The 13,382-nt window shown below is 32.5% G+C and overlaps 2 protein-coding genes across 3 annotated transcripts; one reads left to right on the top strand and one right to left on the bottom strand.

Annotated features, from left to right (window-relative positions):
* Positions 1-926: 926 nt before the first annotated feature.
* LOC107605949 (uncharacterized) lies at positions 927-4,232 on the bottom strand. Of its 2 annotated transcripts, XR_001612572.3 has the most exons (5): positions 3,052-3,369; positions 2,652-2,970; positions 1,701-1,759; positions 1,457-1,544; positions 927-1,314 (listed from the first exon to the last, which is right to left on the bottom strand). XR_001612572.3 is itself a non-coding variant. In XM_016307904.3 (4 exons), the coding sequence occupies exons 1-4, from the start codon at positions 3,209-3,211 to the stop codon at positions 1,513-1,515; spliced, it is 570 nt and encodes a 189-aa protein (XP_016163390.1). In that variant the 5' UTR covers positions 3,212-4,232; the 3' UTR covers positions 1,303-1,512. The 2 variants fall into 2 exon arrangements, 1 of the variants encoding a protein (XP_016163390.1); XM_016307904.3 differs by having other exon boundaries at positions 1,303-1,544; positions 3,052-4,232.
* Positions 4,233-4,551: 319 nt separating this feature from the next.
* Positions 4,552-7,350, top strand: UBC10 (ubiquitin-conjugating enzyme 10). Its single transcript, XM_016307903.3, has 5 exons — positions 4,552-4,799; positions 4,920-4,998; positions 5,953-6,080; positions 6,464-6,568; positions 6,992-7,350. Exons 2-5 carry the CDS (start codon positions 4,929-4,931, stop codon positions 7,133-7,135), a joined length of 447 nt encoding a protein of 148 aa, XP_016163389.1. The 5' UTR covers positions 4,552-4,799; positions 4,920-4,928; the 3' UTR covers positions 7,136-7,350.
* The last annotated feature ends 6,032 nt before the right edge of the window (positions 7,351-13,382 follow it).

Here is a 13,382-nt window from a genome sequence, read left to right as displayed (position 1 = left end):
AGCTGGTAGTGGCTATTATATTCTATATTGTATCGTGTAGTCAGGGTATTTTTCTTTTCGTGTGTTAAATTGTTAATAGTAATAACGTAATGGAAGCTTTACAGTGGCGAAGATATGGTGATAAAAACTCTAAATCACGCAAATAAGAGAACGTGAAAGAATACTTATCATTTATCCCATTTTACTTGGGGCTGAGGAATCACCTTGTTCTCTGATTTGGACCATCACCCAGAAGGACTGATTATAAGTCTTGGCAATTTTACAACAAATAACAACAACAAAGCCTTGTCCCACTAAGTGGGGTCGGCTCGCCATTGCTCTGTCATGTATCATGTCTACAGAGAGACCGTTTACATGTAGATCTCGTTTGACCACCTCATGGATGGTCTTCTTAGGTCTTCCTCTGCCTTTTGCCCTTTGTCCATCTTCCATCTCATCCACCCTCCTGACTGGATGTTCTATCGGTCTTCTTCTCACATGTCCAAACCACCTGAGACGCGATTCAACCATCTTTTCTACAATAGGTGCTACTCCAACTCTCTCCCTTATATATTCATTCCTTATTTTATCCAATCGCGTATGACCACTCATCCATCTCAACATCTTTATCTCTGTCACACTCAGCTTATGTTCGTGCTCCCCTTTAGCCGCCCAACACTCCGTACCATAAAGCATAGCCGGTCTTATAACGGTGCAATATAATTTACTTTTAAGTTTTAAAGACACTTTTTTGTCGCATATAAAACCAGATGCACTCCGCCATTTTGACCAACCTATTTGGATCCTATGATTTACATCTTGTTCAATCTCTCCATTATCCTGTATGATGCACCCAATATAAGTCTTGACAATTTTATTTTATTTTATTTGTTTTATTTTTTATTTTTTATTTTTTAAACTAAATGGTAAGGTACTCAGGCGCCTGCTCATTCTGTATCAAAAATTATGCTATTAGTTATATATTCTGAATTTTTCAAAGTAACATGAATAGGTACATGTCTCAACAGTGGATCCTACAACGAATAATATTAATTTTACTTTCATCCCCGTGTATACTGTTTGTAAAGGCTTTGTTTCCAGTCACTTCAGATTTCACTTCAGCATATATCAACCGCGTTTGCAAGTTGCAACTTCACAGATGATATCAGGCCAATGAAAACTAAAACTCTGCTATGGGGTGGGGAGATCACAAACTGAGGTGAATTTAACATCAACATAGTGGGTAGTACTAGACTACCAAAATGCCAACGTCTATGTAAAAGAAAAAAGCAGAACAGATATAGCGGGGTGAGCAGCTAATGCTTGCATTTTTAGCTGTAAAAAAATTGATATAATCACATTTCAATATTTCATACATCCAGCTGAATCTGGTTTCAAGGTGAAAACTTACAGAATATAGATTTTTTTTCTATCAGAAGAGTGGTTGAATTAACATATGAAAGGAAAAGCTAATTACCTGTAAGTATGCCCTACTAAGTTTACAGACATCCTAAGGAAAATGCAAACCACAATTCACTTCCTAAAAATTCTTGTTTTCACACCCCCTGAAATTTCAAAGAAAAAAAGAAGGAAAAAATAAATAAATAAATAAATAAAAAGGAGAGACATAGAAGAACTCTGCAATCAACATCATTGTTCACCCCCTTCCCCTCCCCAAACAAAAACCGAAAAAATGAATTAGATTTTCTTTTGCTACATACCTTCAACTTCTTCAAATTCAAGTTCCTTCACCAAGTCAGCTGCTGCATTATACTCAAACCTACAAAGAAATTACAATTTAAAACCAGAAAGTTTCACAAAAGCTAAATATAATAATGGTCACCAGATTTTACAACAATAAAACAGAAATTCAGACAGAACAGAACACTCAATGAAAATTAGTAGACCCATTTTGAACTTGCTGTTAGTAAAATTTCGTAAGATGGTTTCAGTTAATACGTCCCTAACAACTTCTTAAGTCCAGGTACTGAGAATGCACGTTAAGGCAAAACTGGACGAGTTTAGGGCAACATAATTTGGATAATGGGATGGACATTCTGGATATATATTTGTGGGAAATGCATGAACCAAATGGAAAACAAAATGAAATGCCAGAGGAGTTAGGATATATGAATCGGGGATGACTGTCAAATGGCAAAACTAAACTACTAGAATAGTAGAACTCATTCTCATTTACAACCAGAAAGAGTTTTCCTTTTCAGTAAGCATCAAGATAACCATCCAAATCTTATAATTCCAAGATGAAGAACAACGAAACAGTTGGAATAGTACATTGACCTGCTGGCCTTCTCTTTGTTATACGTGGTGTAAGGTAAAGTAAAACTTCAATCAGTAGCATCATATCAAAAGCCAATGCAGCTCAACAAAGTAACCCATGACAAAGACAAACAAATATAAAAAAATTGCGAAAACAAAAGATCTTTTCATCTTTATCAGATCATAAAATTCCAAAATGTAGAATTGCTTGAACTTCTAAATGTCCTCAGAGACTAACATAGAATCACTCCCAAAGTTGCAATCCAAACAAGAAAGGCATCAATACGTTACACAACATTGGAAACATTTTCCAGTATCACGGTTAGAAATACGTTACATAAAATTCACCATACGCAATGCAATAATAAAAACAAAAAAGCGAATTCGAAATTTACTTATTGGAAGAAACAACTTCGAGTTCATAATCAGAAGCTTTTATGGTGGCTTCAACAAAGGCAGTGATGATTTCGCTCTTGCGAGTGCTAACAAGCAGTAAATCATACTCCGTCGGGATTACAACGACGAAGAAGTGGTCGATCAGTTCACTCATACATATCTTATCAACCGCCGCAAGAGCTATCCTCCGCTTCAGCGAATTGGTCTCCAGATCGAAAATGTAGATCGCGAAATCGGTTGCTATAAGAATGCGGCTCTTCATCTTCCCCGATCCCGTGACCTTCAAAACCTTATCGGCAAACAGAACCGCTTGATCCCCTGCCAAAAAATATGAAATTACATTGAGGATTTGTAGATTAGGGAAACGAATCCGTGAGATTGAAAATTACGAAGAGGGACCTTGTTTGCGCAAGACGTCCATCATGAAAGGGTGAGCACCGACGTGGATGTGGTCTCCTTCTGAGAGCTTGGTGGGTTTTGGAGGGTCCGGTTCGGGTTGAAGTTGAAGCGAATCGGAAACTTGATCTTGAATGTCGTCGTTTTCGGGAAGGTCCTGCATCGTGAAGTTGCGTGTGAGGGTCCGTGGAGTGGTGGCGTCGAAAGTGGAGAGTGATCAGAGATGAATGCGATGCGGGTGGAGGTGGAGGTGGACCCCACGTGGAAGAAACTGTGACCTGGCTGGCTGAGTTGTCCAGCTGGCTCATACGTAGCCACCCCGCGCTTTTGGGCGGCTGATCATTGCACGCTTTGAATTTCATCTCATTTTCTCACTTTCACGTCCCAAAAACTAAAATCATTACTGCTTCTAGAATTTTGCTAATATATTAAAAATCATATCTTTAATATATTTGAAGTTACTTCATTTGATTCATATAAACATTCCAATGCTTTTAAAATTTAATGTACTTAAATGCAATTTAACTCAAAATACTTTGTGATCCAGTGGCTAATTTATTTTCTTTGCACGCTAAACTTTACTTCAACATTTAATTATATTATCACATAAGAATAATTTTTTTACTCAATTACCATTAACTCAAGAATTTTACAAAAACAAATATTTAGCTTAATTTAATTACAATGCAAAACAACTAATATGCATTCATAAAAAATTAAACTCTTAACAATTTTTTTTTTAAAAATACAACAAGTAACAATTAAACAAAAGCAAAACATTCAAGTGGTTCAACTAGTGAAAAAGGAAAGCAACTTGATAGTTGATACAGACATGCATGATATGAAAGATGGCCAAGTAAAGAGAGAAGGTTGCGTTATGTTCTGCTTAGTAGCGTAGAGCGGGAACAAATGAACAATCAAAGCGGTGAAAAGACCAGCTGCAACGTCATAAGGCGAAGAAACCAAGGGCGGGAACTGGTAAATTAAAAAGGCGCCCGAACGTAGGAAATAAAAAAGATAAAAATAAGTACTAAATTAACTTGGAACACTAAATTTGTTTTTGAAATTCTAATTGTACCAATTAGTGAATCCTCGACCTAAAACAGAGAAATTTCATTAATGAAATTAGTTCAGGAACCATTTGGAATTTTAACATGTAATGGTCGCACTCGCACGCAACGCACAATGTTGTAGAAAACCCAAACGACGTCGTGCGAGGCAGAGGGATCCAATCAATGAACCAATCCGCGTTAGGGGAAGCTGAGGCGAAGCTCAAGACCGCTCATTTTGGGTGCCACTTTTTGACCTCTCAGCGAAAAAAAGGATTGGATTTCGTACATAAAACGCCAACCAGGTCCCACACACCCCTCTAAAATTTCAATAAAATAAATAATAATACATAATAGCATTTAGCAGTAGATTTTTTTAAAATTAATTAAACAAATAACAATATTGTTTACGATAACGAATAATAAATAATATAATAATAACAATAATTATCAAAAAAAGAAAAAGCGGAGACGGGGTTAAAGGTTGCGGATCGATTCCCAAGCCGCACCAGACATTTATAAAAAGTCATTTCCTTCTTCCAAAATACACATACGCTTCTTTCTCCTCTTTGTTTTCTTCCCTTTCAATTTTTTTTCTCCTATTTCACTTTCTCTCTCCTTCTTTCCCTCTCTCGTTGTTGTTGGTGTTCGTTCCTCAAAAATCCAAACAAGGCGCAAGGAGGATCTGTGCTTGCTTTATCGGTAAGAGGATATCACCATCTGTTGCTTTCGATCTGTGTTTTTTCTGCGTTCTGCGCTTTCAATCTGACCCGATCTGATGTGATCTGTTCAGATCTGAGCTGATTCTGTGTTTTTTGTTAGGTTTTGGCCATGGCTTCCAAGCGGATCTTGAAGGAGCTCAAGGATCTGCAGAAGGATCCTCCTACCTCTTGCAGCGCCGGTACTCTAGCTTTTTATTTCATTTTTAATTATTCTTTTGTTTTTTTTTTTTTAATTTTCATACCTCGTTTTTGTTTTGTTTTGATTTGTTTATGTTTGAATTTTATATTCGTGTTTGTATGCGATGATGTTTATATATTCGTTATGGAAACTATAGCCGTTGATGTCTTTAAAACGATTGACTCTGTGATGCTAAAGGCGAATGAATGGATTAAGCTATTTTTTCCATATATTAAAAGTCTCTAGGTGTTATTACGATGGGCGTGTTTGTAATTTCGTCATTGAGGATTCTACGTGGGCGTGGATTGTTGAAGAAAGCATAGTTGCGGTCAAAGCACTTTTATGTTTTAGCGAAATAGGATATAATCATGTGTTGACGTGTATTTTTTTGTCTATATACCGTTGGATAAGTAGTATAAATGGAAACGATATTGGCTCACGTGTTTGCTTTAGTGACTACCCTATGTATGAAGAAATTTGGAATTGGTTCGCTTGGGGGCTGATTAATGTTGCAATTTCTGCAGCCTTGTTTTTCTGCGTGTGGTTCATCACCTATCAAATTTAACAAACTATATGATCGCTGGTATTTTTGAGTTTTTTTTTTTCTCATTTGAATCCTTGATTCTTTTTTTTTTTATTCAAGTGTCTTACAATCAAGCCTTTTCTGTGTCCTAATGTCGATGTCTTTTATTTTCTGGTAGAAGGGTGACCATGATCAATGTTGCCCAATAGATAAACCTATTTGAACTATTATAATCTTTGAATTATTAGTATGTAGTTGGTGTGAATTGTTGAAAGTTTGTTGTTGGTTATCATAGATGAGCTTACTAGTTGATAGTGCGGTAGATACAATCTTGTACTCTTAATGTTAGGATTAGGGATAAGCCAATCTAGTTCTTGTGTTTCTGGCATTTGTAATTAATGTGTACTTATCCACGATTTCCTCTTTTGTCAGGTCCTGTTGCTGAGGATATGTTTCACTGGCAAGCAACAATCATGGGTCCTCCAGACAGTCCATATGCTGGAGGTGTTTTCCTAGTCACTATTCATTTCCCTCCGGATTATCCCTTTAAGCCACCAAAGGTTTGTAATTAAATCAAGTTCTAATTAATTATGTAAAATTTCTTCAATGTTTTCGATTCTATATTTATTCTTAAACACTTATTTACTGAAATGCTAATTGTTGATCTCAAGTTTCTTGAGGAATAACTTTGGCAAGGGGAAAATAATACTTGTCTATACATTTTCTATGTGGTATAGAACAGCACATGATCCTCTTCGTTTTAGGTGGAGTCAGCTGGATAAGTTCAATATCATAAATCAATTTGGCATTTAAAAATTAAAAACCATTAATGATTAAATCTTTTAGTTTGCTCTGTAGGTTTTTTAGGTCAATACTCCTAGCTAGTATATATTATATATTTCAATCATGATGTCCATGCTCATGGATTGCGAATATTGTACAGGTTGCATTCAGGACAAAGGTATTTCACCCAAATATTAATAGCAACGGAAGCATTTGTCTTGACATATTGAAGGAGCAGTGGAGCCCTGCACTGACCATTTCCAAGGTATGTTTCTTAATAATTTCACATGATGAAAGCAGCCCTCTTAATTCTATTTCAGAAAAAACTAAGGCCTTTTGGGACTACTACTAATGATGTGTTACTTAGTTGTTAAAAAAATTGGTGTTTTACTAGATGCAATCACTTATCATAGTTTTTTCTTTTTAATGTCCTAACAAGAACATGACAAGATGATGTAAACTCTCTAACTGGCTATGAATTAATACTGAAATCTTAATCTTAATTTTCTTTCTGCTATAAATATAATTGCTAATTTGTATGAAGTTTGGGATTATGAAGTAGATAACAGTATGGCTGATACAATTGCCTCATGTATATTGTATTTAAGTATAGCCATTCTATAGCTCCTTTATTGAAGATGTTAAACTGCTACTAAATATTGTTCACTTTCTATACCTATGCCCTTAGGTGTTGCTTTCAATTTGCTCCCTGTTGACTGACCCAAACCCTGATGATCCTTTGGTCCCTGAAATTGCCCACATGTACAAGACAGACAGGAACAAGTACGAGTCAACCGCCAGAAGCTGGACCCAGAAATATGCCATGGGCTAAGTTCCCCATGGTATGTTGTGAGGGAGAGCCTTTTTACTTGCAGTGTTTAAGGCCTAAACGTCCTTTGTATGAATATTTGTTGTCTTTAATCGTAACCAAATTAAGGTCTCTCTACTTAAGAACGAGGGGAAAACGTTTATTCCGCTGTTTGTATCGCAAATGTTAATTTTAGAACAGTGAAACGTGGCCCAATTCAATGTGTGCTCTCTTCTTCATATTTGTTGACACTGGCATCCGCATATATTTAATTATTCTCTCTACGGCTCATCAATCAACTTGTTAATTGGTGGATGGTTTTAAGAATTGAAAGATTATTATTCATCAAGTTCAAAATACAATTAGAATAATTTTATAACTAAAATTTCAAAGTTTTTGTTACAACATAAATTTAAAATTAAAAAAAATCTTTATGAAATACCTTTCGAAGAATTAAAGTTATCCTAACGTTGTCTGCTGTTGTGTATTTAAGGAAAGATCTTGTTCATTCTTTGTATGCCAACGTAGTACACACATTAACAGGGCAACAGTGGCATACTGTCAAGTGTCCATTATGTCCTCATCTCGACTCTTCAGGTCTCATGGTCTTTACTTAGTTCAAAATGCTGCTACATGTCCCCCGCATAGTCTTTGAATCTCAAGCCTGGCTCGGCTACTTATACCACCAATAATTCGTCATTCAGGTATAGGTGGTTTAACGGATTTGGATCCTCTAAAGTTTGAATTTCACTTTAGAGAGTAAAGTGTGATCTCTCATCATTAATTTCATAGGTGGGACCAAGAATAAATATGAAAGAGAAACTATTTAAGGGTAGAAGATCACACTTTACTCTTTAAAGTGAAATTCAAACTTTAGAAGATCCAAATACGTGGTTCAACTGCTTGAACCTTCATTTGGCTGTTCAGACTTCAGAGATTCGGGAAGTAAATTAAATTGTTTATTTCGACATTTTTTATTTTTTGGTTTATGTTAAATATATGCTTTATGGTTCAGTTTTATTACTTAAGCCTTCGATATTTTAGATTAAAAACTCGTCTTTAGCAAACATTTTAGTTCACACCATTAAAAACTCGTCTTTATCGGCCTTAGTCGGTTTAGTATACATTATATTAATCATACAACCACTCATTCCAAAAGCTTAAACTGATAAGAAAATGTAACATTAATGATATCTCTAATACTGAATCGGACATCTCTAAACCTCCATTATACACATTGTACACATATTCTATTGGCTTCCTATACTTCCTCTAAAAGTTCTCGAAAATAAGACAGTCCGCACAAACAAGAGAACATTATAAGACAGGGAAAAGACACTTCTCTTGAATCGCCACTAATCAAAGAATTAATCCCACAAGGAGCACTAAGAAAAACATGAAGTTCCAAAGCATTAGAATATCCCAAGACCTCTGCCATTCTGTTACCCTCTCGATATATCTGTAACATCCGAACCTGGCAATGACGATTAAGAACATTAATTTTCAGAATAAGAGTTTCATATACGTGAATTTGAACCCTTTTAGAGTGTACCAATGTCACTTTTTTGGGCTTAACAGCTTTGATGGTCTGAAAGTATCTGACTCCAACAATAACGAATAATAGGGCTTCGCAGCCCATTAATATAATGTATACTAAACCGACTAAGGCCGATAAAGACAATAACTCAACAATACCAACTGCCCAATTCGGACCCAAGAAAATCCCTGACCAAAAAAAAGGGACCCAAGAAAATCAAAGCAAGCTTAAGCCCATCATGAATGCCCAACTAACTTCAAATGTTTGCTAGAATTGCATTGATAACGAGAATCTCCATCCATTTGTCAGAAATTTTGGGTATAAACAAGGACACAACAGAAGATTAGATGCTTTTATTTATGATTTATGAATAGGAAGTGGCAGGTGAGAATTTAGATGAGTAAGATGATAACTGAGAGTTCCCTGCAACTGCAATATAATTGCAGCAGCCAAATTTTATCGTAAGGATTCTGCACCATCTTCTGCCCAGAACGTTTGGTGTAATCTTAAATGCTTCTTCGTTTTAGTTCTTTTAATTAATGTTGAGATCAGTATCATGCATCAAATTCCCTCACACGGGTATTAATTATATCATATAAAAATATTATATATGTTACTTCATGTTGAGTGTATCAGAAATTAAATAGTCAAGAAAGATATGGAGTAGTTTCTTCATGCACAAAAATTTGTAGTCTTTTTTCAAAGACATCAGATTTTCCTTGATTAATCAATTGGTTCAAATATAATAAATGTTAAAAATTGAATAAAACTTTGGTAAAAAAAATATAAAATATATATGCAATATTCTCAATGAATTAGAATGAAATTCTATTTTTTATGAAATCACGGAACTGTTATGCTGCTACTTTCAAAGGCTACGACTACCCTAAAGTGATCTATAGTATAGTGTAGTGCAATTTACTATAAAATAGAATAACAAGAATCTGGTCAAAGTCAACTTTATCGGCGACAATAAATGACTCCTGCCATATCAGCAGCAATTGCCATCAAACGCATATGGGTTGTATGCTGCATTAAACTCATCTTCCATAACTCCAATTCTCCAACAAATATTTTTCTACCAAAATATATTAGGTTTGGTTATAGTTGTTCTAAAAATATATGTAAAAAGTATTAATTAATTTTTATTAAAATAAATTTTAACTCTTTAATATATTTATTATTACTTGTTAAAATAAGGATAATTCATCTCTATAAACCAAAGTAACTTTAAAATTACTTGAATCTCCCTACTACAAAAACGTTACTTAAATGTCTTCGTTCAATAATTCTATATACATCGAATTTATTGAATTCGAATTAGACTTATTAGTAGTAAATCGAATCTAAAGCATTTGAATTACATTATTTCGGGTTCAAACGTAAATCGAAATTAATGAATTCGAATAAGGTTAAGGAGTACTAAATCGAATCAATGAGTATCGATTTATATGCACACTACTATCGAATAAAAAAGTTTCGATTTACTCTCCTTAGGGTACAATCCTAACTAACCTTTTTAAGTACCATTTCAAGTTTTCAAAATCTAACCAATTAACATATTACTACTTCTACCGAGCGATTATATTGTAAAAATTAATTTTTTAATTCCTAACTAACGACTTTAAACAACTACTACAAGAAGCATGTTAACATTACTAGCATGACTAAATTATGTTCAAAATAAAAAATTTTGTTCACTAACCTCTTTATGGATGGTACTTGTAATATGAGCGACTCCATCTAATCGATACAAACGATTCGGATTGTCTTCCATATGTACAGATTTGAATTTTTTACGAGTTTTTTCCAAGATTTGGGAGGGGTGGCGGAGTTTGGTGGGATGGGAATGTTGGTTTCGAATTCGAATGAAATGAATTCAAATTATATTTATAGGCACATATAGGTAAATCGATCCTATTTGATTCGATTTATTAAAGACAATAAATGCTAGTAAATCAAAACTATTGAATTCGATTTATTATTGGTTCTAACTCAATACCGTTTAATTCGATTTATTTTGGGTAAAATTCAAATATATGCCAACCCATTGTAAATCGAATTCAACCAATTCGATTTACTATGGAGGAAGCCAAATCAAATCGTTTTCATTCGATTTAGTAATAGATATGATCATCAAGTAATTCGAATCTTATAGATTTAATTTACTACTAAAACCCTAATTCAAATTCATTGAATTCGATTTACATAGAAATATAAATAGAGACAACTACATAACATTTTTGAGTTTGGAAAATTGAGATAATTTTAAAGTTGCTTTGGTTTAGAGAGGTTATTTACCCATAAAATAAATTATTTCAAATATTTTACTAATAATAGTTTTAACATGTATTTTTAAATATATATTAATTAAATCCAAAATATTTTCCAACAAATACTTAATTTTATAATTTGTATACTAGATATTTTTTTTAATTCTTGAAGAAAGAATTTTATCTCTATGATGATAATGTCATAATTTTCGATTCAACCATACTACGTGTATATTAAAAATAATTAATATATGTGATATATGTAAAATAATTAGTAAAATAATTAATAATATTATATTAAATTTAAATTTTTATTTTAATTTATATAATAATAATTATATAAATTTTAAAATTTAATTTTATTTGTTAGATTTTAATAATTATAAAAACGGATAAAAACAGAATGAATACCCACAAAAATAAATTATAATTCAACTTTTTACTATATACAGATAAAAGTAAGACAAATTCTATATAAATTATTATAGAATAGAACATAATCGAATAGGATAAAATTCGCTCCATGACCACCCTAAATGCATGACATAACATAATTTGTGCTGACCAAATCAATAATTTGTGTATATATATACTGTTTTATTTAATGAGTTCTGTCGTGGTACTTAATCTCTCATTTTAATACTCACAAGCGGCCCTGTCCAACCTCCACTTGTATAATAATCTACCTTTTTTAAAACAAAGAAAAGGTAATAAAATGAATTTCTTCTTAAACAGCACTAATAATTATAAATGAACTTTGCATATGGTTCGTGCCCACGAGTGGCTTTATATATATATATATATATATATATATATATAGGAGTAGCCGAGTAGAGCAATATATAGCATGGACCCTTAAAATGCGGTTGAATTATAGAACACAAGTACCTAATCTCAGTTCTATGTACTTGTGGTGCCCTTGTCTCTTCTGAAGACAAAACTACAACGGCACCGTTTAATTTATCTCCAACTAGTGGAATTTTACATGTCATTTTGAACTCATTAATCACCACTTTATTAAAAATATAATTATTTATATTATTTTTTATTAATTTAATTTTTTTATAAAATATATCATGACATAATATTAAAATTTTATATTCAAAAAATTTAAAATTCAATTTTTATTGAACAAAAAAATAGCATAAGACAAATAAAAAATTATACAAAAATTACACAAATCTAAAAAAAATTATTTAAAAAATTTAAATATAATTATTTATATATCTTTTTTATTTATTTATATTTTTGGAGAAATAATTATATGACACACTAATTAGTCAAATACACTATTATGCCTTAGCTGGGCATGTCCTTCATGGTTATGCCATTCTATTATTTAACTTGCATTTAATTTAAACTACTATTCTTAAGTTAGTTAATATATAGTATCAAGAATAGTTAATACAAAAGTATAATATATAAGTTCTTAATTTGAATGAATTAGTTAATTATTTTGATATAATAAATAAGATTATAAATCAAATAAAGTTTTAATATATTATTAAACTTTGGTTCAATTCTTTTTATTCTTTAATAACTATTCTAGGTGTACTTATATAAAGTAGTGGGGACTTCTACTACTAATTGTTGATCTACCACTATAAAAAGAAAAACTCAAAATTATAAATACATGAATGTACTTCTTGTTTTTCCTTTTGTACATTGAATCGAGTTGTTGATATAAATATAATACTTCATTATATTTACATATAGCAGGATAATACATTGTACTTCATTGGTATATCCCAAATTATTAATATCAGGACGCCGTTACAGTTAACATTAAAAATGAGACAATGTAGATTTTATATAAGTTAATCATTTGAAATCATTGATCAAAACAATGAAAATCAGGAATGAATGAAATTGGGTTCTCATGCAGCGCACTAAAGAGTGATCAAAACTAAAATGAACAATTATAATTAAGAGCAAGTATTGAAGTGGGAACCAACTATGATGTTGAGACATGTAAAGGAAAAATCACATGTGCTGCTGTATATACGTACAGAAAACGGGGGATATTTTTGTGTCTTACATTATATTAATTTCTGGAATAAAGGTAATTAGCAGCAACTGAATATATGGAAATTAATTAATTAATAAATTACCTAAACAGATAACCATAAACCGCGAAGGAAAGCACGAGTGGGTTATGCTTTTGCAGGACATATTTTTGGATTTCAGCTTTTTCCTCTACCAAATCCCCTTATTATTCTGTTTTTTTTTTTTTCACTTCACTTTGTCTTTTATTTCTTTCTTTGTTTGGTTCTTTGCTACCTTCTCTCTCTTTTTGTTTCCCTTTTGAATTAATCCGGTAGCAATATATCTAATCTAACAAGTTGAGTTTGATTTATGAATAATAAAAAGAGTTAAGATTACGTTTTTAGAGAACTTAAATTAAAAGAAATAGATGAGTTTAAACTTTTTTAATTTACACTTTTTTTTTGTTAGTCTAAAA

The sequence above is a fragment of the Arachis ipaensis genome, chromosome B7 (assembly GCF_059453495.1).
Source record: "Arachis ipaensis isolate K30076 ecotype BB chromosome B7, ASM5945349v1, whole genome shotgun sequence".
NCBI classification, from domain to species: Eukaryota; Viridiplantae; Streptophyta; class Magnoliopsida; order Fabales; family Fabaceae; genus Arachis; species Arachis ipaensis.
The sequence above is the reverse complement of the archived record's forward strand: the minus strand, read 5'-3'. Positions and strand labels throughout refer to the sequence as shown.

Excerpts from the sequence above, each read along its gene's own strand:
- LOC107605949 (XM_016307904.3), bottom strand. The coding sequence starts at position 3,211 with ATGCAGGACCTTCCCGAAAACGACGACATTCAAGATCAAGTTTCCGAT. Across the intron at positions 2,971-3,051 it reads GGACGTCTTGCGCAAACAAG|GGGATCAAGCGGTTCTGTTT; the intron begins GTCCCTCTTCGT and ends ATTTTTTGGCAG. Across the intron at positions 1,760-2,651 it reads GAAGTTGTTTCTTCCAATAA|GTTTGAGTATAATGCAGCAG; the intron begins GTAAATTTCGAA and ends ATTTCTTTGTAG.
- UBC10 (XM_016307903.3), top strand. The coding sequence starts at position 4,929 with ATGGCTTCCAAGCGGATCTTGAAGGAGCTCAAGGATCTGCAGAAGGAT. Across the intron at positions 4,999-5,952 it reads TCCTACCTCTTGCAGCGCCG|GTCCTGTTGCTGAGGATATG; the intron begins GTACTCTAGCTT and ends CTCTTTTGTCAG. Across the intron at positions 6,081-6,463 it reads ATCCCTTTAAGCCACCAAAG|GTTGCATTCAGGACAAAGGT; the intron begins GTTTGTAATTAA and ends AATATTGTACAG.